Source organism: Diadema setosum, chromosome 9 (assembly GCF_964275005.1).
Source record: "Diadema setosum chromosome 9, eeDiaSeto1, whole genome shotgun sequence".
Classification (NCBI taxonomy): Eukaryota; Metazoa; Echinodermata; class Echinoidea; order Diadematoida; family Diadematidae; genus Diadema; species Diadema setosum.
This window is the reverse complement of record NC_092693.1, coordinates 14,352,839-14,380,504: the sequence shown is the minus strand read 5'-3', so window position 1 is coordinate 14,380,504 and position 27,666 is coordinate 14,352,839. Positions and strand designations below refer to the sequence as shown.

Below are 27,666 nucleotides of genomic sequence, written 5' to 3'. Positions count from 1 at the left end.
AAGACATTTTTTTTTTCTGCGATAAAAGTGTAAAAAAAAACCACCCCAGTATTCTTCTGAATAACTTCAGAGTAATGACCAGTCAGATGTATCAGGATTTGAGACTGCATGGTGCATAATATTGCTCGTGAACAAAAAAAAAAAATGGAAATTCTAAGATCTATTTAATGTACAAAATGTAAGGAAAGTTGTGATGAAGGGATGACACCATCAATTCACTATTGCATATTTCATTTTAGCTGTTTTGTGAAAATTAGCCAATACAGTATCAGTAAACCATCCAGCTCAACCTGCTTCTCCTTTTGTCGTTAGAGGGAGTTAATATCTTGGGTCTGGCTACCGTGGGGAGCCAGACAAAATACCCACAGAACTCAGTACTCTGGAGAGTTCGTTGTTATGATCGTGCGCTTGTACAGTCTTTGGTTATGATCTCCGCCTGCCTGGCAAGTTGTCGAACCAAACACGGCAGAAGAAGTCGGTTCGTGATACAGAACTTATTTGCTAAGAAGTGCGAAGGAACAAGTAACGGAGTGTTGAGGTCTATCAGCTTTCTTCAGCGAGATATCGCATCATTGACAAATTTCCTTTCAATAGATGTAAAGAGCAAAATTGTCATATGTTTCGGACACGTTTGATAGTGCCTGGACACTTGTGTGAGGTGATCTATTCCTGAGCCGAGCGGTCTGCAGTATTGCAGTGGCGAGTATCAGTTATCGAGTTCCGTCCACTGTACCATTGACTGTCCACTGCACTGTCATCATCGGTCAGCTGCGCGTACATAATGATGAGCGCCTTCCACCCAGCTAACGGAATGAAGAAGGTATTTGGGAGATTTGTCAAGTCGCAGAGTCTGAAGAGAACATCAACTCCGGCTCTGTCGGCGATATTTAGCCGCTCCGTCCATTATGGTAAGTCCAGTAATTTCAATAGATTCTACCTTTCTTTTTCGGACAGTGGCCATTGTACGCTCTGAGGGCTTCTGACGAGGTGACGGGCACAGGACAGGAATGTTTGACCAGGGAGGTGTCCTTGACCGATGACCCCACAGTTGTCTCACAACCAGTCAATAATGTGTCTACTCTCTTGCACTAAATATATTATGTATGATGATATGTTTCCATATAATGCCATCTCTGTTTTGTCTCCCTCTCTCATTAATACTCCTCCCCCTCCCTCTTTCAAGCTTTCTATCTTTCTCTCTCCCTCCGTGTGTATGTTATATTATGTAGAGGGTCTAGACTAGACCTACAAAGAGATATTAAGAAAGAGAGGGAAAGAGATAGCGGGCCCAGGTAACTGTAGGAGCAGATTTCTCAGTGTCTACAATTTATGTGATTTCAGCCCAGGCGCCCATACCATGCTTCAAAGATATTTGAAAGAAAAGACATTGCAGTTAATACTGTAAAACATGATATATTCGCGGCATGAATTTTTCGCGAATTGGAGCCGATGGCCTTTTTTGTGGCATGAAATTTTCGCGAACTGCCACTGGCTTTCAATGCATATAGTGTAGAAAAGAACTTTTGCGTGCATTTTAATTTGGCGAATCTTGGCGCTCGCGAAATTAAAATGTGCGCGAAAATTCCTCGTTTTACAGGAGTTTCTGGACTTTCATGTGATGTGCACTTTGGTCTGTAGTGCTGCTACAGCAAAATAAAAAAAAAAAACCAAATAGGGCCTCCTGTTTGCTACTCCTCTGGGTACCCCAGTGATGGGCCAAATGATCTATTTTTAGCCCAAAATATGCCTTTTTGTTATGTCCAAAATGTACCATTTATTTTTTCTTTCAGATGTGATATATGGTTTGTCAAATGAAAAAAAAATAATATCACATTCAACCCGAAACATGTTTTGATTTGTGGTTTTTGTTTTGTTTTGTCTTGTTTTGTTTTGTTTTTTTGCTCAGTTCTGGCACAAACTAAAAGGGGGTTCCTGAAATACTCAGAAAAAGGGGCACTTGTGAGGTTCAAAATTTGCATTTTTTTTTTCAATTCCTTTTTTCTTTCTCATTTTGTATGTACTGCTCTTCATTATTCATATTTAGCATAATATAGTCATAAGCATGTTACACATTAATTAATTATATATCGATAAGTGTCACCCCCCCCCCCCCCCCCCCGGCATTGTTCAAGCAGGAGGTGTAAACTATCAGGCTCTGTTAAGGCTGTCACTGTTTTGTTTTTGTTTTTTTGAGTGCATTTAATAGTTCCATGGATAGGAGAGTTTGCTTGCACTGTGTTTATGGGCACTATAGACAAGCACAGATTACAATAATATACCAATGGTAGACTGTACTCACAAGAAGAGAAGGAGGAAGAAGAAGAAGAAGAAGAAGAAGAAGGAGGAGGAGGAGGAGGAGGAGGAGGAGGAGGAGGAGGAGATGAAGAAGAAACATATTGCACATGTTAACATATTTATGTACTTTACAAGCTTGTATAAGCCTTGATGAAGCACTTTATTATTATGTTTTAAACATAATTATCATCAGTAGTAGTCATAGTATATAGCGATAAAGTGAATTGTAATATCATGGCTAGGGATAGCCAGGCATAGATTATGATATCGTTCCACCTTGAAAGATTTGCAGAACTCTGCAGGAACAAATTACCCAAGAGATATCCCAGTCCTCACTCAGATGCTCTCATGTGAATGTTTCCACTGAAATTTTGCCATGGCACACCTTTTGGGGGCATATGTATCTGTGTGCCAAATAAATAATTCCTTACCTCTGTTGATATCATGGGCAACCTGCTTGACCATTAGGATATAATTTTTATATATTTCTTGCTCACTTGTGGCAACTTTTATACAAATCATTTTTGTCACTGTGCTTTGGGGCTCAAAAGGAATAAAACCCAAATATGAATGCAGAATGAGTGAATGCAGAAATATTGGTAGAAGACATAGGTGAATTTGAGGAATATTGGACAATCTGTTCAAAAGTTATGAATATTTAAAGTTCTCAGTACTGCAATCGCTGGATAGGAAGATGACCAAAATTTACAGTGTCACAGCAGGACAACAATTAAGAGAAAATATACATAGAAATCCACAAATATCATAGTGCACATCCCTTTAACTTGCTTCTGACATGTGATTTTATAATTTCCCCTGCCTTCTAAAAGAGATATATCCCAAAGAGCACTTCCATTCTGCTAGAAAAATGAAAGTATGTTCAATTCTCTTTCTAACATTGTTCGTTTACGTTTGTGACATCACAAATTGTATTTAACCTTCTTATCCATCAGTGATGGCTATAACGAAACTTCAGAAATTTGTACGTTCAGAATGGATTGTCTGATTTCCCTCAAATTTATATTTTGCTTATCTTTCTGCATTCACTCACTGCATATTGTATGTACAGTATTTGGATTCATTCCCCTTTCACCCATCATACAAAAACCAGGCATGCCACGTTTGTAGTATATTTGTGAGCAGGAAAAGTTTAAGATTTTGTGATTGCTATGGGATTACATGAGCTCATTCAGCTCAAGACTTTTATATATTGTAGTCTGGAATATATATTGTTGCTGGCATTACACCCTCTTTCAATCTTTTCAATCAGATTGCATTAGGCAGTCATTCCCCTGTTTAGGCATTGAAAGTTGGTTTGTTGTAGCTCCATAGCTGAATGAAGTCCCAGACTGTCAGCTTGCTAATCTGATGGCATGCTTGTTTTCTTGGTCTTTTGGGAAAAACCAAAAACTTACAGATGTTGCCCAGAAGCAAGAACTGGCAAATGGAGTCACCATGCCGCCATGTGACTTTACACCCAAAGAATACAAGGTAAGACCACTACATGAGGGACTCTGCTGAGATAATTTGATTATTAAACTTGTTTCCGGGTCCTGTCATAAAATGATGTGCGATTAAGTGCAGTGATTTGCTGTTACCATGGCTACACACAGGGAGCAACCAATCAGATCACTAATCTGCAATAATGGCATGCATGTACAAGTATATTCATGAAATGTGTGTACCTCTGATCTGCATGTACTCAATGCAGAGTGATATGGAAAATAAAAGCAACTTCATTGTTTTCTGCCACTTGTTTCCTTGTCACCATTGTAATAGATAGGTGCTGCAGTTTTTGTCTTTTTGCAAATTCTGATATATTTCACTTGTCTGCATAATTTCAGGGGCTGTTTTTCTGCTCAACAATAGATTTTACGTCCTTCACACATTGTTCCATGGGATGTATTCTGTGTTTTAAGTTCTGTGTTATGTCTTGCTGTAGTTTTGCTCTGTCTTAGTTGTTTTGTGTTTGAATTAGTCATTATTTCCTTTGTTTTATGTAATGTACAGATTTTCACACAGCCTTGTAATATTCCAGTCTGGCACATACAAGTACATAATTATTTTTAATACAAGCTTCAACTTTTCCTCATGTATTTATTACATTTATATAGGTATAGATAGATGAATTGGCCAGTGTTGCTATCCTTTGCAATATGTACTTGTAAGATATATCTCCATAAGTTACATTATATTCATGAGTGACATATTTTTCTTTTATGAAATTAATAAGAAGTAGCAAACTTCATGATTTGATATTTGCTCATTTTGGGTCAATGGCCTGTGAGCACAATCAGTTGTTGAATGTAGCAATATGCTTTCCGAATACCACAAGGCGCTCCAGTTAGACACCCACTTTTCCCTATTTCCAGTCCATTTGCATTGACCGACAAATCCCCAGGTAGTCCTGTTTAACTCTTCCCAAGTTTTCAGGAGTTTCTTGCACATCATCCTGTATTTTATTCACTGAAAAGAAAAGTATGTATTTACAATACCCAAATTGCACAGGGCAGATGATTACATTGTATGTATGAAGCAAAGAAACACCTGGTTCTCACAGTTTTTTTTTTAACCCGTCGAGGACGGACTGATTTTGCTACAACACGCATTTCTCATTTACAATTGTATAGACACCTGCCCGAGTATTACTCGTGACTCGTCTTCAACGGGTTGATACCTCCGCCATGAAGTGTCGATGGCCAACACGCATTTCTCATTTACAATTGTATAGACACCTGCCCGAGTATTACTCGTGACTCGTCTTCAACGGGTTGATACCTCCGCCATGAAGTGTCGACGGAGGCATAACAATGTTTTCAGATTGTCTGTCCATCCATACACAACTTTGTGGACAGTGTAACTTCAAAACTGTTTGAGGTAGCCTAATGAAACTTGGCATATGCCCTACAGGAGTGGATGATTTTCTGCTTAACATCTTTTGGGAGCATATGCTCAAGGTCAAAGTTCAAGGATCAAGGTCAAATTCTCAAAATTTCACTCTTTCCCACATACGGCCTGTATCTAAAGCAATGCCTGAAGGTATTTTCTTGAAACTTAGTGTACGGTATGCACCTTACTATTACCAAATAAAGATTCTCTGGGAAAGTTTCAGGCCATGGGGTCACAGGCCAAGGGTTAAATGAAAATGCAAAAATCAAACTTTTTTCTCAATACCTTTGAAATTACTCAGCTTGATAATTATTGAGTTCTAGGTATGATGAATATGCATTATAGTTGGCATGGTTAGACTGGCAAAAGATCTTTAAGATCTCGAAGTTTTGCCAGTGTGACCGCAAACTTCCAGCGAAACTTTTCACCAAACTTCTTGCGAAAACTTCCCACTCCAACTAGGGATATTTCCCTCATGCCCGCCAAACTTCTTGATCTGTTTGCGGGGGTGTTTACGAAGCACAAGGCCATTGTCATGTACAGATGTGTTACATCACAATCACTAGCCATCAGATGGCCGCTCTTTCTTTTTTCTTGTGCGCGCATACTAATGACCCAAACTCTTGATCCAAGTTTGGCTGCCAGTGTGACCGCATGACAAAAGATTGCGAATACTTCGCGATCTTAAATTTCTCGATTTTTTGTAAGTCTAACTGCACCTAATGACTCTGTAGCTGGACAGATTTTAGTCATGGGTCAAAAGTCAAAGGAAAATGTTCAAATGTCACAGCTTTCCCATATTTTGAAAATAGTATTAAAAGTATTGTCATGAAAATGGATGTTGGCAGTAAGTGATGATGTTGAAAGATTGTTGGCTCTGGGGTCAAAGGGCAAGGATCATAGGTCAAGTGAAAATGCTTGAATAATACCTAAATATGTTAGCAATCCAAGGAAAGCAAACACTTAACACGTTTATGACAAGAGTCATTTCATTTTATTCATTTTTTTTTTGGCAAGTATGTGAAACTTTCATAGTCAAAGACATTCTCTAGCTCTCTTGGGAGAACCATGGATTATGACAGAGGCATACCAGTCGCTGTCTGTAGCAACCTTTCTAGTTTCTACATAGAACCCCACATCGCACTTGCCTGCAAGAGCAGCTGGAGATGTTTATGGGTTACAGAGTCAAGCACCCTCTGTAATGACTGTTCTGCCCTTGTGATGCTTCCAGCCAATCAGATCATGGAGCTACAACAGATCTGTAGTTAACTCCATGGTCAGGTAGATGGGGATTTTTTTTCGTCGTCAGTGTCTGCTTTCCTTTTCAGAATGAGGTCAATTCATTTTCAACTTTTATGATTACTTTGAAGATAAAGTTGAAAAAAAAAATTCTATGCATATTGTGTCACTTTTTGGGGATTTTGTAAAAGAATCATTTTTGTGTAGTTTGTAGTGTATTTGTTTTGTGTATTGTAGATTCCAAAACAATTATAATCTGCATGGCTCCCTTCACTCGCCTTCTTGGTTGGTGTTCTTTACACAGTAATTGTTTTTCTTAAAAAGCAAACAAACAAACAACTCTGAAAACCACTCTCATGAGCAGGGCATCGGCTTTGAGGATGCCAAGGAGGTTAGAGCTAACTACCTGAACCCGGCACTGGCCACCTACTACAAGAAGCCTCTCATGGTCCACCAGGGGCACATGCAGTGGTTGTGGGATGTGGACGGCAAGCGGTACCTGGACTTGTTTGGCGGCATCGTGACTGTCAGTGTCGGACACTGCCACCCGTAAGCTTTATGCTTTGAATATCAATGCAAAGACATACATACAGTGAGTGCTTTGTGCTACCCTGCACCCCATTTCGTATGCATGCACTTATTACTCAAATTCTTTTATTGCCCTACCCCCCCCCCCCAGAAAAAAATGATAGTGGAAAAAATAAAAATAAAGTTGAGATTAAGCAGAATGTATTTATAAGAAGATTACTGTAACTGAAGGCAAAAAATTGCCCTACACTCCCTCTCCCCCCCCCCAAAAAAAAACAACAACCTGAAACAAACAAAACAAAAACAGGAGGAGATAAGGGTGAAATTAAAGGGACTGTACAGTACTGGTTGAGGTGAGGATTCAGCTTGTAACGTTTTGCGAGATATTTAGAAACCACTATGACATGTTAAAGCGCATATAATTCTAAGGGGAATCAAAAGTTTATTTGATGAAAATCGGTTTTGAAATGACTGAGATATCTAAAAACAAGGTCAAACAAAGAGATCCTAATAAAAGTCGCGGGCCTGTCAATTTTATTAAGATCACTTTTTTGGATATCTCAGCCATTCCAAGGCCAATTTTCATCAAATAAACGTTGAATCCTTCTTGAAATTACATGCTCTTTAATATTTCATATTAAAGAGGTTTCTCGTTATCTCACCAAAAAAAAAGTCATAAGCCTGAATCTTCACCTCAACCAGTACTGTACAGTAACTTTAAGCAGAATGAGTATCAAGAAAATGAATCGAGGCAGAAAACCAGTTAAGAGGAATAAAGAGAGAGAGAGGCACAGTATTGTTATTGTTATTGTTATTATCATTACTATTATTGGTCTCATCATTGTTACTGTTATCTGCATAAATACAGTACCCAGTATCAATATTTTATCATTAAATATCATCATCAGTCATTTTTGTTATTATTGCTGATGCTGCTACTTTATGGCTATAATTAAATTATCATAGAAGAAAAAGAAATAGGGAGCAGAAACTAGGGTCCAGCACTGCATTCCTGATAAAAAGAAGGGAAGTTGGCACAAAACAGGAAAATAAAAGTGCAGCTGCTGTATAAATAGTGCAAAACTTAGGTTTCAATGGTCAACTTATTGTACATAGGAATTGAATGGGCTATTTCGTATACACAAATGCCAGTGATACATATCTTGTGTCACAGAGCATAGCCATGGATATTGAGAGCTAGGATGTGATCTCAGCAAAGCATTGTTCTGCTAGGTATTATCGAGTTATATTGGTCAAGTGATAAGGGCATGATAACAGGGCAGCATACCGTTAGGTTGTTTTGCAGTTCATCATAAAATCAGGGCACTGAAGATTCTTTACTGTCCATGGCCCACTCTTGCTCCACTTTGGCTAGAAAGAGCCTATTTTAGAAGGTCAAGAGGCATTTATCATGACATTACAACTTCATGAAACCACCCAAAATGTGTTTTATTAAAGAGGATGGTTCTCTTAGATAATTTCAGCTCTGATTTTTCTGTTAGGGACACCATTAGTAGATCAAATGCTGTGAAGTAAATGCCAAATGTTTGTGTGAGAAAATTTGTCCAAAACAATACAATAAACAGTACTTACAAGTAATTTCATATATGCTTGAAGGTATTTGCAGAGTGGTTCATTTTGTGGTCATCTTCACAGAAAATTCATGCAGTTGACCACAATATGATGTATTCTTTATGTTTTCATGAAGGAAACCAAAGCTCAAATATAGACATGGATTGAGTGAAAGCAGCAATAGTAGTAGACACATTAGTGAAAGTTTGAGGAATATCGGACAGTCGGTTCAAAATTTATGAATTTTAAAAGTTTCAGTGCCATCATTCCTGCATAATGAGACTACTACACTTCATGTCAGCATGGGAAATGATATAAAGAAAAAAAAAATTAACATAATTTAATTTTTGTGGCATAATTACAGAGCACTTGACTTACCTCTTTCAGAAAGCAGGGAGAATAACATTGCCCTTAACATCATGTCAGTAAAGAGGTGATGAGATGTGTGCTTTTATGAAAAATAAAATTGTGTGGAATATGAATTCTCCTTGTATTTTCCTTATATCATTAGTCCATAATAACGTCATGAACTGTGGTACCAAGGTCATCTTCTAATCAAGCAATGATGGCATGGAAGCTTTAAAAAATTCCAAACTTTTGAATGGATTGCCTGATTTTCCTCACATTTCCACTGATCTGTTCTACATAATGCTGCTTTCACTCAAATCACATTTATGTTTGGGTTTTGTCTTTCCTTTGATTAAATGTCCCTTACAGGCAAATATGTTTTTGAGTATCATAGAGCTAACATTTGCCTACTTTCCATGCTGTGCGTGGTTCATTGTGTAGGAAACAACTGCTACCCAACTCTAAGATTGAAGATATCAAATTCGTTCCATTAGAATGGATAAAAGTTATATCCTTCAACCTGTCTTACGTATGACGCAAGTGAGACATAGGAAAGATCCCTATATACAGATGATATATCACTCACATGAATAACAAAAAAAGGATACCAGGCTAGATTAATTTACTAGTATTTACAGTCATAGATGCAACTTTCTTACCTTACTTTCAATTCTTACTGCAAAGTTTTGCTTTACTGTGCACATTTTTCCATCATAAATACACACCAACAAAATCATCAATTTGAATCAGGCATGTGAAGGAGGCCCTCAAGAGGCAAGCGGACAGTCTGTGGCACACCACTAACATCTACATGCATCCAGCAATCCATCAGTATGCCAAGGAGTTGAGAGCAAAGCTTCCAGAGCACCTGAAGGTAAGTCCAGAGACTCAAACCCCAAGCACCTTCTGATCTGGAGATTCTCCTGCCTAAACCCCTAGCAAACAAGAGACTCCAACTTCATGTTTGTGAAGTCCCTTGGGTCAATAGGGTTCTAAATGCTCTCTTGTGCTATCTCAGGCTTATTTTTCAACATAAAATGGTACTAAGTAAGTAATAATTCAGTGATTCAAATCATATATTTGGCTTAATAAAACTTCATTTCATCATATTATGCAGATGATATTCATGCATGAATATGCAATTGATTGGCATCTGCAAAACCATACAAGCAGGAGACACAGAGCCAGGGTGGGAGAAATTTAATCTCAAGCGGGAGAACAGGAGAATTTGCTAAAATGAACCTCCCATCGAAAGCGGGAGAGTTGGAGTCTCTGTAAGTCTTATTCATTTTTTCGATGGATGATCAAAACTTTTCATTTTTAATGGATAATTCTAAACACCGTAAAAAAAAAAAAAAAGAGAAAATTTAATTGATAAATGTTTTAAGTTTAATGATGTTCATAAAACTCGTTGCTTGTAATGGATAATGGAATGAACAGTCCATGTGTGTCATGTGAATGAATTTCTCCAATTAGTGATATGAACTATTCAAAAGAAAAATTGCTGTCTGATTAATGAAGATTGTTCTGCAGTTTAAAATTGCTTCACATGTGAGAAATTGTCTTGAATGTGTCCTCTGTTCACCTCCCTGGTTAAAGTCTTACCAGAGGAGTGCTTGAAAGATAGGTCATGCTGTTGTTCATGATAAAAGATCAACCAAAAATATAAAACAAGAAGCTTTGGTGCTGTTGCAGTTCTATGAGCATATCAGGTTAACAATGAGGAAAATCCTATTTATGTCCTAAAATGAAGTCACAAAGTATCTTATAGCTCTGATTGAGTGTTCTATCGATACTGTGAATCCACACTGTATTAAAGCCACATAAATCCGCAGTAAGGGTGTGCTTTGCTGTACAATATGTTATTATGTTTGCCGAGAGTGCTACGCGTATCATTTTATTTTCAAAGGCAGAACTCTCACATCATCTGCATATTCACCACTTCAGACGAAGTCATATTGACTTGTGACTTCAACTGTAATGGTTCGTGTTTGAATAAGAAATGGAGGACTAAAGAGCTGTGATTACGTGGTAAATTTGAGAAATGTGTCCACTAAAGTTGACATCTTGTGCTATCAGTCCCCCCCCCCCTTCAAAAAAAAAAAGAGGAAAAAATAACAAAGATTATTATGCAACAACACTAGAGTTTAATATATGCAATACCAAAGACTGAACATGTTACAGTCACTGTGTTCCTAAAGATTTTACTGCCATGCACTTTAGGGGCTTGATTAAACTGTAAACAATGGGTCCAGCCATGCTGACAGATGGTTATTTGTATTTGATATTTAATGATCATACATCCACCCACTATCTCCAACAAAATAGCATGAAACACATGATATGTTTCATCCTGCATCAGTTATAAAATTCATGTGAATGCAATTCATTGTGTATATTACTCTTGATTATGATACTATAGTACTAGATATGCTCTGTTGAATTTCTGTGAGCATGCAGTAGCCAGTTAAACTGGTTTATGAATGAGCGAAGCAGAAAAAAAAAAAATGTAGGCCGACTAGGCAATACTCAGCTTGGTTTAATAAAGCACCTTGTCTATTCCTATTTTGGTGCAGGTTATCTACTTTGTCAACAGTGGTTCTGAGGCAAACGACATGGCTGTTCAAATGGCACGATTGTATTCAGGGGCGTATGACGTCCTGAGTTTCAGGTCAGCGGAAGCAACGTATATATATATGTTCTTTTTTTTTAATGACTTTACCTTGGATGGCTGTGTGCATTCACCAGAATAACTAATCTGCAGTCATATGTGCATATGTGTGTGTGTGTGTGTGTGTGTGTGTGTGTGTATGTGTGTACATACATAGTTTCAGAGGGATATCCTTAGCTTCAGGTTAGAGGAAATAACATAAATTTGTATTTTGATGACCTGGCACACATTCAGTGGCTGTGTGAGCATACTAGAACTACTATGCAAAAGATTTTATATGTGCATGTGTTTTTTTTGTGTGTGTGCATGTGTATAATGCATTAAGCTTTGCATTGAAGTCTATAATACACGTTTGATACAAATGGAAATCCCCAACGCATCTGAATAATGGGAGAAATGAACACATACTCTGGAAAAATGTGTACTACAGCGTATGAAAAGAGGCTGTGAAGTTTGTCGAGTCTTTTGATCTTAGACCAAGCGGAGCTCTATGCCATGAATAGTGCCACCCCTTAAATGTGATCAATGCAGTTCTATTTCTCTTGTGTCATATTTCCATCGTAGCACTTTGTTATGCACCCTGTCAGGGCCTAGGGCTTTGTTTAGAGATAAACTTCCATGCAATGTCCTAACTTTGTACTCTGTAGGTATTTTTTTTTCACCCACCGAGCGCCACCGAGTAGAATTCTGTACCATGGTTTGCAGGGGCCGATCCAGGAATTCTGTAAAGAGGGGGCACCTTAACAAAATTAAAGTGGGGGGGGGGGGGGCACACGCACCCCCAATTTTTTTCTTTTTATTTCTTTTGTTTTAACAAAAGATAAAGGGGGCGTGCACCGTGATCCGCCACTGGAATTTAAAATTTTCCTGGTCAGAATTGGTATCGAACCTAGAAAAGCAATCAAAGACCTTCCACTAATTCATAGATTGTTTGCTCATGTTTCTGGGTTTTTGTAAAGTTTTTATACCCAGTTAGCATTTTCCAGGCTGATTTGGAGTCGTTTGAAATTCTGAGGGTTTTTTTTTTACATTTTATCCTTTCTACATTGTAGAATTTTCTTATCAATCTGCTTTTGGAGCTTTTCCTTTAAAGTTCAATGCCTTGAGACACTGCAGTTCTCTTTTGATCAAATGATCATGTAACTCTGTCTGAAACCAATGTTTATTGTTTGGAAACACTCTCGTTGCCTTACCTTGCATGGGATGGAAAGTTCAACTCAAAAGTTTATATACTCTGAAATACTGTAAAAGTGGATATTCTCACGCAAATTTTTCGCGCTTGGCCAGGTAAGAAGAGTTTCGCAAATTTTTTATTTCGCGGAATCAAGACATCAACTACTAGAACATATGGCAAGCAAAAATGTATGTGTGCTTTTATTTTCGCCCTAGTTTCTGGTTGTGGGAAATGTGCGAAAATTTCAACACCGCAAAAATTTCCACTTTTACTATCATATCTACTTGCTCATCCAGTGACAATGAATTGTCAAGCACTAAATTCCAGTCTGTGTAGTTGAGGCACTAGACTAGTGCAGCTCCGCCATGGTCTAGTCATTCGTGCGAGCATTTCATGGCACTCTTCATCACAGGCCTCCTTCGCTTTAAACTTATGCATATTTTGCTGTACTTTGGAATGAGATTGATGTATGTTCTTGTGCCTAGATTTACCAAGCTGATTCATTAACAGGCATTACTGACATAGGCATTGTGGATGCTCTCAATAGCACTTGTAAGTTTAGGGTTGAATGTCCCCTGTGTGACACATTGATATGCTGTTCATTGTTAGCCTCATAATTTCGATCTAGCTTAACTGGAACAAGAGCAACTTAGATACACAGTGAGAGATTGACTAAATGAAAACAACACAAAGAGATGGATAGAGCAAAAAAGAAAAGAAAGAATGTGGAGGACAAGAGAGAACAAAAGTTTTTAAACAAGATCATTTAAACTATGATTAAAGGCATTATTTACCATTTGCAGATGAAACAAAAACCCATTTTAAGTGCTTCAAAATAGTTCTAAAATGTGTGTTCAGGATAGAGCAACCAATGTAAAAATTTGAATCAGTGGTCAATGTTAAGTATTGTTAAATATACAAAATGTAAACAATAGTTATAATAAAAGTGTTTCTAGACTAAACCATCTATAGTTATGGTTTAATGAGAAAAATAGTGATATCTCCTTATATTTTAGGTTTTATTGCAAATTTTTTATATTGTAGGATGTTTTTGGACACAACTGACCTACCCATATACATCAAATGTGATAACTCGAACATTTTAAAATCACTGCTCCCACTGGTAAACTGTACATTTAAACTAGATACCTCCAACAAATAGCCGTGCCGTGCCTCCCATGAACGAGCTTATTTCAATGATTAGCAGAATCTGTGATAAGTACAAAGTTCATTGAGTATCATGCCTTGAAGAGTGTTGTGCCTCAACCAGCAAATTCTAAGAACAGTTTGAAGTGTACATTTGACAATGCCCAGTGGTATTAGGTATATGTATTCTTGATTAATATTGTACTATGATGTCTCTATGAAAAATACAGAGCAATCCAGTTTAAAGAAAAAAAAAAAGATATGTTGTAGTTGAAGATAATTCAAATCTAGGATGTGACATGAATGTATTGGCTTGTGTTTGCACTGTGCTTGTGTGTCCAAAGTACATATGATATAGTGAACAATTGCCCACCAAAGGAAAAGGTCTTAAAGGGCCAGTCAGTGGGTAATGGCACTCAAAAGATTAAGAGATCTCTCTAATTCATAAGCAGATACATTTAGGACTCTTTCTTTCAGTAAAGAGGAAGAACAAAAATGTAGACACCCATTTGATTTCAAACCAATTTTGAGAGTGATAAATCATAGAACATTCTATGCAAAATGGAAATGTGTAATTCCTATGTAAGCTTATTTTTTTGGGTAATTTTTCTCTACTTTTGTGCAGTGGCTAATGCTTATGAATGTCACATATTTTCAAGCTTTATTGAAACAAAAGTGTAACCATCAGGAAAGTAGTTTGAGTTCTGCAGACCCTGGTATGTGTGTAAATATGAATAGTGTTTGTGAAATTTTATGAAAATTTGTGTGATAATGTGCAGTTCTGTATGCAAGGTAGAAAAGGTGGAAAAGCTTTTAAGGTACAGTTTATTACTTTATCCTAAGTGAATGAAATCAGTCTTTTATGTGATGATAGCCTCTTTTCTTTCTTTTTTTTTGGGGGGGGGGGAAGGAGGAGGTTCTTTCAATGGAAATGGTTACATTGAAAAGTAGGACATGTTTATATGAACAACCCTTCAGATTCTTTGTTAATTAACAATTTTTATGAACATTTTCAATTCCTTTAACCCTTTGAGGATGAGTCCCGAGTATACTTGGGCGGGTGTCTATGAGAAATGCGTGTTGTAGCAAAATCAGTCCATCCTCAATGGGTTAAAAAGTGTTCAAAACTGCATTCTTGGGATGTGTGATTATCAATGGGCATATGATTTTGTACCATATGAAGCGCTAATGACTTTAGGACTTTTCTTTTTGTGTGCTGAGCAGGAACGCCTACCATGGAGCCAGCCCACACTTGCTTGGTCTCACTGCCTTGAGCACTTGGTTCTACCCCACCCCCAACAGCTTTGGCATCAAGAACACCATCAATCCTGATGTGTTCCGGGGACCCTGGGGAGGCAAACACTGCAGGGACTCGCCAGTACAGGTATGCTACTATACAGTTTTTGATGTCATATGTTTAGAACGATATAAAGAATATATTAAGAAAATTCAACATTCACTTTTCTCGCATAATGAAAGAGCACTTGCCTCTTCCAGCAGGCAGGGGGAATACTACCTCCCTTATCAAAAAGTTTTAAAAGAAAGTATGCTTGAAGGAGGAAGATGCATGCAAAGGAGTGATGGAAGATTGAATTTCAGTGAGAAAAACAGAGGAAGAGTTTTGAGAGAATACTGTATATGGAGAGAATATATGAATGAGGAGAATGAATGGGATGAAAGGGTGAAAGCTACTCAGGGTCCAGAAGAGAGAGTTAATCGAGAAGGAGTGGAGGCAATTTCCGTCATCATCAGTTTGATTTCAGCTGGTGTTAACAGCTACGGGTCACTATCTTCCATCTTTGTTTTTCTTCCCCACAGACCGTTCGAAATTGTGACTGCACTGACAACTGCCAAGCAAAAGATATGTACCTGGAGCAGTACGATGATGTATTGAGATTCTCTGCAAGCAAGAAGGTGGCTGGATTTTTTGCTGAAAGTGTGCAGGTAACAAAATTGCAACTGGTTTTCTTTGTTGTTGATTTTTTATGCCTCCGTCACGTAGTGGTGCCGGAGGCATTATGTTTTCGGGTTGTCCGTCCGTCCATCTGTCCTTCCGTCCGTCCGTCCTTCCGTCCGTCCTTCCGTCCATCCGTAATGAATTTTGTGGATGGGGTAACTATCAAAACCTTTTGAGGTATCCTAATGAAACTTGGCAGGTATGTGTATTAGGGGGTGAAGTTGTGCCTATCAACTTTTGGGTGCACATGCTCAAGGTCAAAGGTCAAAAGGTCAAGGTCAAATACATAAAATGTCACTATTTCCATCATATCTATGCAATGCCTGAAGATATTTTCTTGAAACTTAGTGTATACATGTATTACTTGATTAAGATTCTCTGGTGAAAGTTTGGGTCATGAGGTCAAAGGTCAAGTAAAATTATTAAAACTTCACCTTTTTTCTCTGTACCTTGGAAATTGTTCATTGTATCTTCATGGAACATAGTATATATACATGTACTGACTGGCAGTGATTATCTAGAGACTATCTCATGGGGTCAAAGGTCAGGAGTCAAAGGTCAAGGGCAACACTTCAAAATTTTACTATTTCCCTCATGTTCATGCAATGCCAGCAGAATTATTTTTTTACACTTGGTGTATGCATGTATAACCTAATAGAGATTCTCTGGAAAGTTTTTTTTTTCTTTTGTTTTTGCCTCAAAGGTCAAAAGGTCTAAGATTAAGTGAAAGTGCTGAACTAAGTTTTTCCTCCATATCTCGGAAGTGGCTCAAGTTATCTCGAAACGTGCTACATATTTATGCATGTTCTGCCTGACAGTGATTATCTTATGAATTTTAGGGTCAAAGGCCAGATGAAAATGGTAACAATTTACTATTCAATACAGAAATTGCACTTTTTTCCATACCTTGAAAATTACTCATTGCATAAACGTATGTATGGGTCAAAGTCAAGTTAAAGTCCTTAAATCCCAAATACATGCTCTCCTATTCATCCAATTAAACCTAGGTCAAGGAAGGTGAACATTCAACACATTTGTGACAAACTTGTCATTGTAATATTTGGCCAATTTTGTGAAAATGTAATCACACATTGTCCACATGTACTATCTAGACCTATTAGGAGAATCATGCATTATGGCGGAGGCATACCAGTCGCCATAGCGACATTTCTAGTTTTAAATTGTGATAATGATAATGGTAATTATAATCATACTGCTCGTACAATTGCAACATTTTGGATGTCTATGACATGAAATAAATGCACTTAACGATTTTGATGATGACAGTGATGAAAAATTTCATAAATGGTGAGAAAAAAAGGTGTTTTTGTAAACTAGTCATTCATTACTGTGTTGTGACATGTACTATGTGAAAACAAGGAGACCCCCTCCCCCCCCCCCCCACCAAAAAAAAAAAGTGGGAAATCACTAAATTCTCTTCTAATAATTGAAAATATATCTTTCTCATTTTACAACATTATCACAAAACTTAATCACTGGCAAATTTGTCGGTGAGTTCTTATTCATGAAATATACCAATCAAATAGATTGCATAAACTACATGTGTGACCATGGCTGGCAGAAGAGAAATTTATTGACATGAATGGAGAACCTCCCTCTCTCCCTGCTATCATCTCAGTGACTGAACTTAACCCGTTGAGGATGAGTCCTGAGTATACTCGGGCAAGCTTCTATGGAAAATGTGTGTTGTAGCAAAATCAAGCCATCCTCAACGGGTTAATGAAGTTCTGCTCCCCCTCTCCCCACCAAAAAAGAGAGAAAGAAATAAGATGTGATAGTGCTACAAATGATACAAATAGTTCTGTCAACCGTAGAACAGATTGTTCATATTTTGTCTCCTTGCGTGATGTCTTTTCCATCCAATCACTCCAGGGTGTGGGAGGCACTGTGCAGTACCCTAAGGGCATCCTCAAGGAGTACTTCAGGATGACGCGGGAGCGAGGGGGCGTCTGCATCTCCGACGAGGTCCAGACGGGCTTTGGCCGCATGGGCAGCCACTTCTGGGGATTCGAGACACATGACGTCCAGCCAGACATTGGTAAGTGAAAAGTTTCTCCTTTTAATAGATGCTGCCTCTGTCAAGCAGGGAGCATCCTGTACATTAGTGTGACCCATTATCCCTGTTGCCACTGTCTGAAATCACAATCATTTTCAGAAGTATATTCGTAGTGGTGCATTTGACGACCTACATTTATCTCACCAGATTTACTTGAAATTTCTCAATCTCCTAACACTGTTGACTCTACATTGTCTAGAGCATTAGAATTGAAAAGCTGCAGTTTTTAGCAATTTATATGTCCACATTGATAACCTGCAATGATGTTTCATGTAAATGAATACAGAACGAAAGGAATATTTGAAGAGTTTGTTTGCAAAAACCGATAAGTCCATATTTGCTAAATGGAGATATTTGCGATTAAAGGTCAAGAAAAATAAAGAGAATAATAAGAAAATTTTTGCTTCTTTTGACAATAACTTAAAAAATATACCTTTATATGTAGTGACCAATATATCATTTAAAAGGTATTATTTTGTACTTTATGACAGAGATCGTACTTCAAAATCTTCAAAAATGGATTTATCGGTTTTTGCAAACAAACCCTTCATTTGCAGTTATTTTTTGGCTTTGTTTTTTTTTTTTTTTGGGGGGGGGGGAGGGAGGGGAGGATGAGTGGAGGGGACAATGTTTCCAGAAGTGATCTTGGCCTCTATACTGTAAAGAACATGTAAGAAATGAAGAAATGTGTGAGATTGTTTTAATTTGATCTGTTAAGAATCATATATTTTTTATGCCTCCGCCACGAAGTGGTGCCGGAGGCATTATGTTTTCGGGTTGTCCGTCCGTCCGTCCGTCCGTCCGTCCTTCCGTCCGTCCGTCCGTCCGTCCGTCCGTCCGTCCTTCCGTCCGTCCGTAATGAATTTTGTGGACAAGGTAACTATCGAAACCTGTTGAGGTATCCTAATGAAACTTGGCATGTATGTGTATTAGGGGGTGAAGTTGTGCCTATCAACTTTTGGGTGCACATGCTCAAGGTCAAAGGTCAAAAGGTCAAGGTCAAATACATAAAATTTCACTATTTCCACCATATCTATTGAATGCCTGAAGATATTTTCTTGAAACTTAGTGTATACATGTATTACCCAATTAAGATTCTCTGGTGAAAGTTTGGGTCATGAGGTCAAAGGTCAAAGGTCAAAAGGTCAGGGTCAAATACATAAAATTTCACTATTTCCACCATATCTATTGAATGCCTGAAGATATTTTCTTGGAACTTAGTGTATACATGTATTATCCAATTAAGATTCTCTGGTGAAAGTTTGGGTCATGAGGTCAAAGGTCAAAAGGTCAGGGTCAAATACATAAAATTTCACTATTTCCACCATATCTATTGAATGCCTGAAGATATTTTCTTGGAACTTAGTGTATACATGTATTACCCAATTAAGATTCTCTGGTGAAAGTTTGGGTCATGAGGTCAAAGGTCAAAAGGTCAAGTAGAAATATTAAAACTTCTTTTTTTTCTCTGTACCTTGGAAAATTGTTCAAGGTATCTTCATGGAACATAGTATATACATGTACTGACTGGAAGTGATTATCTAGAGAATGTAGGGTTCATGGGGTCAAAGGTCAAGTGCAACACTTCAAAATTTTACTATTACCCTCATATTTATGCAATGCCAGCAGGGTTATTTTTTTTACACTTGGTGTATGCATGTGTAACCTAATAGAAATTCTCTGGAAAGTTTTTTTTTTCTCTTTTTGCCTCAAAGGTCAAAAGGTCAAAGATCAATTGAAAGTGCTGAACTAACTTTTTCCTCCATATCTCGGAAATGGCTCAAGTTACCTTGAAACTTAGTACATATTATGCATGTTCTACCTGAAAGTAATTATCTCATGAATTTTAGGGTCAAGGGCCAGATGAAAATGGTAACAATTTACTATTCAATTCAGAAATTGCACTTTTTCTCCACACCTCTACCTTGAAAATTACTCAATGCCTAAATGTATGAATGGTTCAAAGTCAAGTTAAAGTCCTTAAATCCCTAGATACATGCTCTCTTATTCATCCAATTAAACCTACGTCATGGAAGGTGAACATTCAACACATTTGTGACAAACTTGTCATTCCAGTATTTTGCCAGTTTTGTGAAAATGTAATCACACATTGTCCACATGTACTATCTAGACCTATTGGGAAAATCATGCATTATGGCGGAGGCATACCAGTCGCCAAAGCGACATTTCTAGTTTAACCTTCTTTGAGGAATAGCACTATGGAAACCTACTAGAGACAAAAAATCAAACAAACAAAACAAGTCCCTGATGGGTCTAACCAAACTTTTGAAAACCTTATCTCTAGTGATGCTTTTTAAACTTTCCATTTAGACTACAAGAAAGAGGTAGGTCTGCCAGGCGAAACTGAACACCGAAGTCCACAGATTTGATGCAACATAAACACGAAAATAAACACGAAATAGTTGGAGAGGAGGCCCCATCATAAGTTAGCAAACTGACAGAAGTACAGTGTCACCATCGTTCAGTGAATTGCACCTTTACAGTGCATCTCAAAGCCATGTTTCAAAGCTACCTTAATTGCCTAACTACCGTTTATAGCAAAATGTAAACCACAGAATGTGGCTCCATCTATTTTCATGCATGCGTGGCATGGCCGTGAACTCCATGATGTGCAAGTGAAAATTGTCTTACAAAATTCATTGTGAAATCATTTCCTGAGAATAACTTTGGTTGACATTGGCCAACCATTTCTGATATCTAATACAGTGACTAGAGGCTATTGATAGGAAAAGATCATACTTTTTAGAGTAATTTGTTCAATTTCTGCACCTTTATGTAAAGTAGAAACTCAAGTCTTGTAAGTAATATAAGTGATGTGCTTACTTGTTTCTTTATCATTTTGAACAGTGACCATGGCAAAGGGAATTGGTAATGGAATCCCACTGGCTGCTGTAGCGACAACTACAGGTATGGACTAGTTTCAACTCACTCGTAACTTTGTATGTTCTTATTCTTTGCTCTTGTTTCTTTCCCTCTATTGATATTTAAATCTATATATTGCTCTATCTTTCTATTTATCCATCTCTCTATGTTCTATCCATTGCCCTATCTTCCTTTCTATCTGTTTACATCTCCATCTCTGTCTATCTATCTATCATCTATCTATATCTGTATGCCTGTCTTTATTGATACAATCCATCTGTCTATCTGTCTATCATCTATCTATATCTGTATGTCTGTCTTTATTGATACAATCCATCTATCTATCATCTATCTATATCTATATGTCTGTCTTTATTGATACAATCCATCTGTCTATCTATCTATCATCTATCTATATCTGTATGTCTGTCTTTATTGATACAATCCATCTTTCTATCTGTCTATCATCTATCTATATCTGTATGTCTGACTTTATTGATACAATCCATCTGTCTATCTATCTATCATCTATCTATATCTGTATGTCTGACTTTATTGATACAATCCATCTGTCTATCTATCATCTATCTATATCTGTATGTCTGACTTTATTGATACAATCCATCTGTCTGTCTATCTATCATCTATCTATATCTGTATGTCTGTCTTTATTGCTGCAATCCATTTGTCTTTCTATCTATCATCTTTCTATATCTGTATGTCTGTCTTTATTGATACAATCCATCTGTCTATCTATCATCTATCTATATCTGTATGTCTGACTTTATTGATACAATCCATCTGTCTATCTATCTATCATCTATCTATATCTGTATGTCTGACTTTATTGCTACAATCCATTTGTCTTTCTATCTATCATCTTTCTATATCTGTATGTCTGTCTTTATTGATACAATCCATCTGTCTATCTGTCATCTATCTATGTCTGTATGTCTGTCTTTATTGATACAATCCATCTGTCTATCTGTCTATCATCTATCTATATCTGTATGTCTGTCTTTATTGATACAATCCATCTATCTATCTGTCCATCTATCTATCTATCTATCTATCTATCCATCTATCTATATATAATAATAATAATTGTTTGGATATAAACTCCAAATTTTATTGTCCAAGACTGGAAATTCATTTTTGCCCAATTGATCGTGGGCCCGGCAGCCACTGAGCAGCGCCAGATCGACGTTGCTCTAACCTTTTCAACTGTTGAACGGCAAACAAGTTAGCAGCAACTCCCATCTTTTAACGCCTTTTGGTATGACGCAGCCGGGGTTTGAACCCACGACCTCCCGATTGTGAGGGCAGCCGCTCTACTCACTGAGCCAACACATAGACATATCTGTCTATGTATCTATTTTTCTATCTATTTATCTATCTATTCATCTATCTATTCATCTCTCTGTCAAACTCTACCTATCATCTCTCTGTCTGTCCCTGTTTATCTGTCTATCTATCTCTCTATCTATCTATACATCTGTCTCTGTCTATCTCTATCTATCTGTCTATCTACTCTCTGCCTCAATCACTGTCTCTCTAGAGCACATGTAATCAGGTGAACAAACTTTTATAATTTGTCATATTCTTAAAATCCATAGATGATAAGCATTTGATATGTGAAGAGCTTGCAAAAAAACAACACCATCTTATAAACTTAAAAAGATACCCTGTTTTGATACAAACACTTTGCAATTTCATGGTGTTTTTCTTTATGTTACAAGTTATATTTTGGGCATCTGTAAGATTTATTCACCACAAATAAATGCCCATTCACATATTACATGGGACTGTCTCTATGGGATACGATACTGAGTGATAAAAGTCAAAATTCTCCTCCTCTTCAACTTTGTGTAACAGTGTGGTGTTGTTCAGAGTGATGCCCATTAGTTATACAGGGATAAGGACAACCATTAATGCAAATTATATGATAGATATTTCCTGGGCACATGATCCATGGTGTAAAGCTACTCCAGCTGCATCACTTATGTAACAATGATGTTCTATGTGTGATAATAATATAGCACATCAATGCATGACATAAAAACAGAACTGAATCGAGCAAAGTTGGTGTAAGACATATCCGTTTTTTCTCTCTTAAACAATGTTACTCCACAGAGATTGCAGCCACCATGGCAGGAGCTCTGCACTTCAACACATACGGAGGAAATCCTCTCTCGTGTGCCGTTGGTTCAGCTGTCTTGGAGGTATGGGAAATACCAACGACTTGACAGATCTTACCTTAATTAGATCTCTCCCTGGCCCTACTCCACTCCTCATCTCAGTCATTACAATTGAATAAAAACAATGAGGTATTATAGAAAGTGCTAGAGTGCTCACATATAAGAGCTTTCTAATATTAACCCATTGCTTCTGAGATAAGATAATTACTTAGAGACTCACAAAATTTGCAAAAATAAAAACCCTGTGAAATGTATGGCATGTACAGTATATCTGCAGTACACAGTAGATATCCTTATCAGTAACAAAGCAACACAGACAATATGATGGTACTTCACTTGATTTAATGTCCATTGCTGTCCGGTACTTTTGTTCTCAAGTAGCAAAATTCATATGGTACAGAGTCATGTTAGGTATCAAGGACTAACAGATGGCAGAAGCAGTTACCAGTGCATTCATTCTTTTTTAGTGCACTTTTGCCTTTTCTCTAAAAAAGACATTATTACAGGCATTTGTAATGTTTAAAGTCTGATACAAGGACAACCTGAATGTCAGCTACCGGTGTCTTGCTAAGTACTTTATGCATGTGTAATGACATTGTCTGATATTAACCTGTTAAGAATATTTGGTTCGTTCAGATGATATCTCATTTCCTTTGAAATTGTCAAATGAAATGAAAAGCAAAGATATGAGATTCCTCAGCAGTCTTCCTGTCAGCCTTATACTATACTCTGGACATTTGTCATTGATTGCAACATACAAGTGTCTCCCTCAATGCTCAACGCTCAATGGATTTTCCCTGATTTCGATGTGTGAATGTTCACAGCCCTGTACATGTTGAGTTCTGCTGATGTGTATAGATCTACCAGTCATACATTCTGGAACTGTTTTAATCAAAAGAAGTGTTGCAGAATTTTCATCATTTCATATTTTTTGAGCCCACTAAACTCCACCCCCAAAGAACAACTTTCTTACTCTTTGTGATGACATGAACAGTAAAATCAGCTGAAATAAGCACCCCAGTGTCTAATGTTACCTTTACTAATTACAGTTCGACCTCGATTATCCGGCCATGTCGGGACCGGCACTCATCCAGATAAGCGAATTGGCCGGATATGGGAGACACAATGTGAATGTATAGCTGCCGTCCTGCTAGGCAGGTATACGCGTACCCCGCAACGGTGGTGTAATCTATGCTAGCCTGCGCAAAGTCCAGGCTTCACAAAAATAAAGTATAGGCCTATCTTTGATATGTGAAAATCATACATGTTTTACCTCATTAGATATTGAGAAACCTATCATGCACATCTTATGAAATTAGTGAAATAGATCCATGAAAGTCACTGTTTTTTTTGGATGAAAAAAAAAGTCCTTCACTGCGTGAACGCGTCCGGATAATAGAGATTTCCGGATAAAAGGAGGCCGGATAATCGAGGTCGAACTGTAACATACTTACAGAGCAAGACAGATATCAGTGGCGGATCCAGGGGGGGGGGGGGGCACAACCAGTGCATGCCCCCTCTTTAATTTTGGTTAAAAACAAAAGAAAAAAAAATGAAATGAAACCCGGAAGTGGCACCAGAAATATTAGTTGCGCCCTCCCTCTTTACAGAATTCCTGGATCCGCCCCTGGATATCTCTTAGGACTACACTCCACAAAGTGTGATAGTTGGTGCTGTGTGGAAAATGTCCTGGGTATAGATTATGTTGAGGAACAGTTTTGAGTTGTATTGTACTAAACCAATCTTGCTATTGTGACCTAGTGTACCTGGTTATGGCAAGTGCATGCCAACAGGTAATGCTACACTTTATATTTCAGCTGAAAGGACTGTTGATGACATCATGAAATGCAAGGGAGTGTTTTGATGGGTTGAGCTAAGTGGGTGCAGAAAAATGGAAAAAAATCAATAATTAAATCTTTCCATACATACACATGTATTTCAATCGAGCAGTTGATACATTTGTGATATGCAGACCTATTCATATCAGCAGAAGTCATCATGGACACTGGACTGGAATTGGATGCCAGGGACCCTTTAACTGTTAAATATTCCTGAACTGCTCTTTTATTCCTTTGGGAATGCTAGGTGATAGATAACGAGGGTTTACAAGCAAACTCGGCCGCTGTGGGCACCCACCTTCTGCTGGAACTGGAGAAGCTGAGGGACGAGTTCGAGATTGTCGGCGACGTCAGAGGAAAGGGACTGATGATCGGAGTGGAGATGGTCACCGACAAGGTGAGGATTCTGCTTTAATAAAGGGATGGTTTAGTTTTGGTGGAGAGTATTCAGATATTAACTTTTTGTGAGATAATGAGAAACCTCTTTACAAGATATTAATGAGCATACAGTTTAAAGAGGAATTGAAAGTTTATTTGGTGAAAATTGTTTTTAAATGGCTGAGATATCCAAATCATAGTAAAACAAAATGAACCTAATAAAAGGTGGGTCCCGCCTTTATTAGGATTTCTTCATGTTTGGATATCTCCGCCATTTTAAAAACTGATTTTCATCAAATAAACTTTGAAATCCTCTTAGAACTGTATATGCTGTTCAATATTTCACACAGAGGTTTCTCTTAACTCACAAAACTGTTGGAAGCCTGATGCCCCATCTCAACCAAAACTATGCCATACCTTTCAAGGACCAAATTTACTCCATCGTTGTTGTGTTTTTTTTTTAGTTCTTTCCAGCTACACACCTGCTGGGATCAGTCAGTTCATGCGCGCTCTCTCATGATTTAACATATTAGACCTTCAATGATATTCCTATAGTGGTTTTTTTTCTCTCTCTCTCTCTCTCTCTGTCTCCCAATTTGTCAGTACAGTAATTACAACAATTTCTGGCCATTTCTTTGTCTTTCTGCTTTTAAAAAATGCTAGAATATTTGTGTATATTTCATTTTCTTCATTTCTCTTCTATCTGTCTGTCTCTATCTACCCATGTCTGTCACTGTGTCTGTCTGGTAACATATTACTGTCAAAGTGGATCACACATGGCTTGGTAGATGAGTTTCACAGGTTTTGAATTCCGCAGAATCAAGACATGAACTACTGGAGCATATGGCAAGTAAAAATATTTGTGTGTTTTTATTTTGCACCCCGGTTTCTGGTTGCGCGAAAAATTTCCACTTTTATAGTACTCTCATTTTGTTGAATTTGTTTCTATTTTTCCATCTGTCTGCCTTGGCTGGTGTGGACTGACAGAAGTCTAGAAACCCTCTTCCGGTGCCAGAATTCATGGACATCTGGGAGGACACCAAGGAGATGGGAATCCTTCTGGGAAGGGGCGGCTACTACGGCACGGTAAGAATTCCATATTTTGTCCTTTTTTTTTTGCCAGTGCATGTTCATCCCACACATTCCAAAAACTTTTCTCTTCTGTGTAAAATCAGAAGAAATTTTATGCATTGACAGCCTTGAATTTCTCATTTTGTCATAGTTTGTTAAAAAAAATAAAATAATAATGATATCTGAAAGTACTGCCATTTAGAATAGAGCACTCATTGTAGCACTGGAATGTGGAAAAAAAATTAGACTTTACATCAGATGCAACATGGCATGTTTAGTTTTGTTTCATAAACTAAAATTTCTTAAAAAGGAGATTTTTGTGGACTTTGTTGTTTGAACTTAACTTGCACTTGGTATTATTTGCAAGTCATTAAAAAATTTATTGTAAGGTCTACCGGCCTGATGAAATTTGGAGTCAAAGAAAAAGTTTGGTATTTCATGAAATTAGACAGCTGTATTTCATTTTTTGAGAACAGTTTGGAAAAGAATTCAAAATTACATTTTCATTCTCCTCATAAAATGCCATCAAAATGAAATGAAAATTAGGTTCTCTTAAATGCTTGTTTTCCCAAAATGCACACATTTGTGTATGGTAGTTTTCTATCTTTTAATCTGACATATTTGATCTTTTCAGTAAAAAGTACTCTGATAAAGTGTTTCCCAGCACTCTTTTTCATTTTTTTGCACTTAAAAACATAGTAAGTAAAGTGAGGAACCAAAAGGGCTCATAAACCTCACTTCATACATTAGGCATAGTATCTTCATCTCTGCATTATTTGGCATCTTTCTTTTTCCTGTGTTGATATGCATGGTTGCTGTTGCCATGGTTACCTTGTTTTTGTTTTATGTGACATTGTAATAACAACATTGGCAATCTTTTGACCAGAGGTAGACGTTCACTGTGAGCTGTGCGCAAAATGCTGACAATTTCTCGTTTTCTCCCCTACCACCCTCCATGATTTTTTTCTCCTTCCTCACGGAACTTTACAGGTGTTCCGCATCAAGCCACCGATGTGCATAACCAAAGAAGATGCGGACTTTGCTGTGGCAGTCCTCCGTCAAGCATTGCTCAAGCACCGCGACAGGCAGGCCAAGAATTGAGGAGGAAGACACTTGTTTTTCTTTCCCATCATTCCCAGTTTCTTTCTAAGTTTGCTTGTTTAGAAGAACATTCCTGTTTCTATATGTCCTTCTCTCTCTTTTTTCAATCATCCACTGCCAGCCTGTGTTTGTACAGTAGGCTGACTGGCTGATATTAACCCACTTCTTGCAGGAATTGCATGTGCCATTATATGAGCCCCACGGACCATTGCAGTATTTCAGGGTCAAAAGCTTTGACTGGTTAGAATAGTGACTTCTCAAGGTTTTGTTTTTTATGTGAGAAATATAATAGTATAAGTAG

The 27,666-nt window shown here is 37.6% G+C and overlaps 1 protein-coding gene across 1 annotated transcript; it reads left to right on the top strand.

Annotated features, from left to right (window-relative positions):
• Positions 1-781: 781 nt before the first annotated feature.
• Positions 782-27,666, top strand: LOC140232864 (alanine--glyoxylate aminotransferase 2, mitochondrial-like). Its single transcript, XM_072312977.1, has 13 exons — positions 782-908; positions 3,713-3,786; positions 6,788-6,972; positions 9,622-9,745; positions 11,448-11,542; positions 15,087-15,246; positions 15,681-15,806; positions 17,713-17,878; positions 20,765-20,824; positions 22,913-23,001; positions 25,063-25,212; positions 26,181-26,279; positions 27,255-27,666. Exons 1-13 carry the CDS (start codon positions 782-784, stop codon positions 27,363-27,365), a joined length of 1,566 nt encoding a protein of 521 aa, XP_072169078.1. The 3' UTR covers positions 27,366-27,666.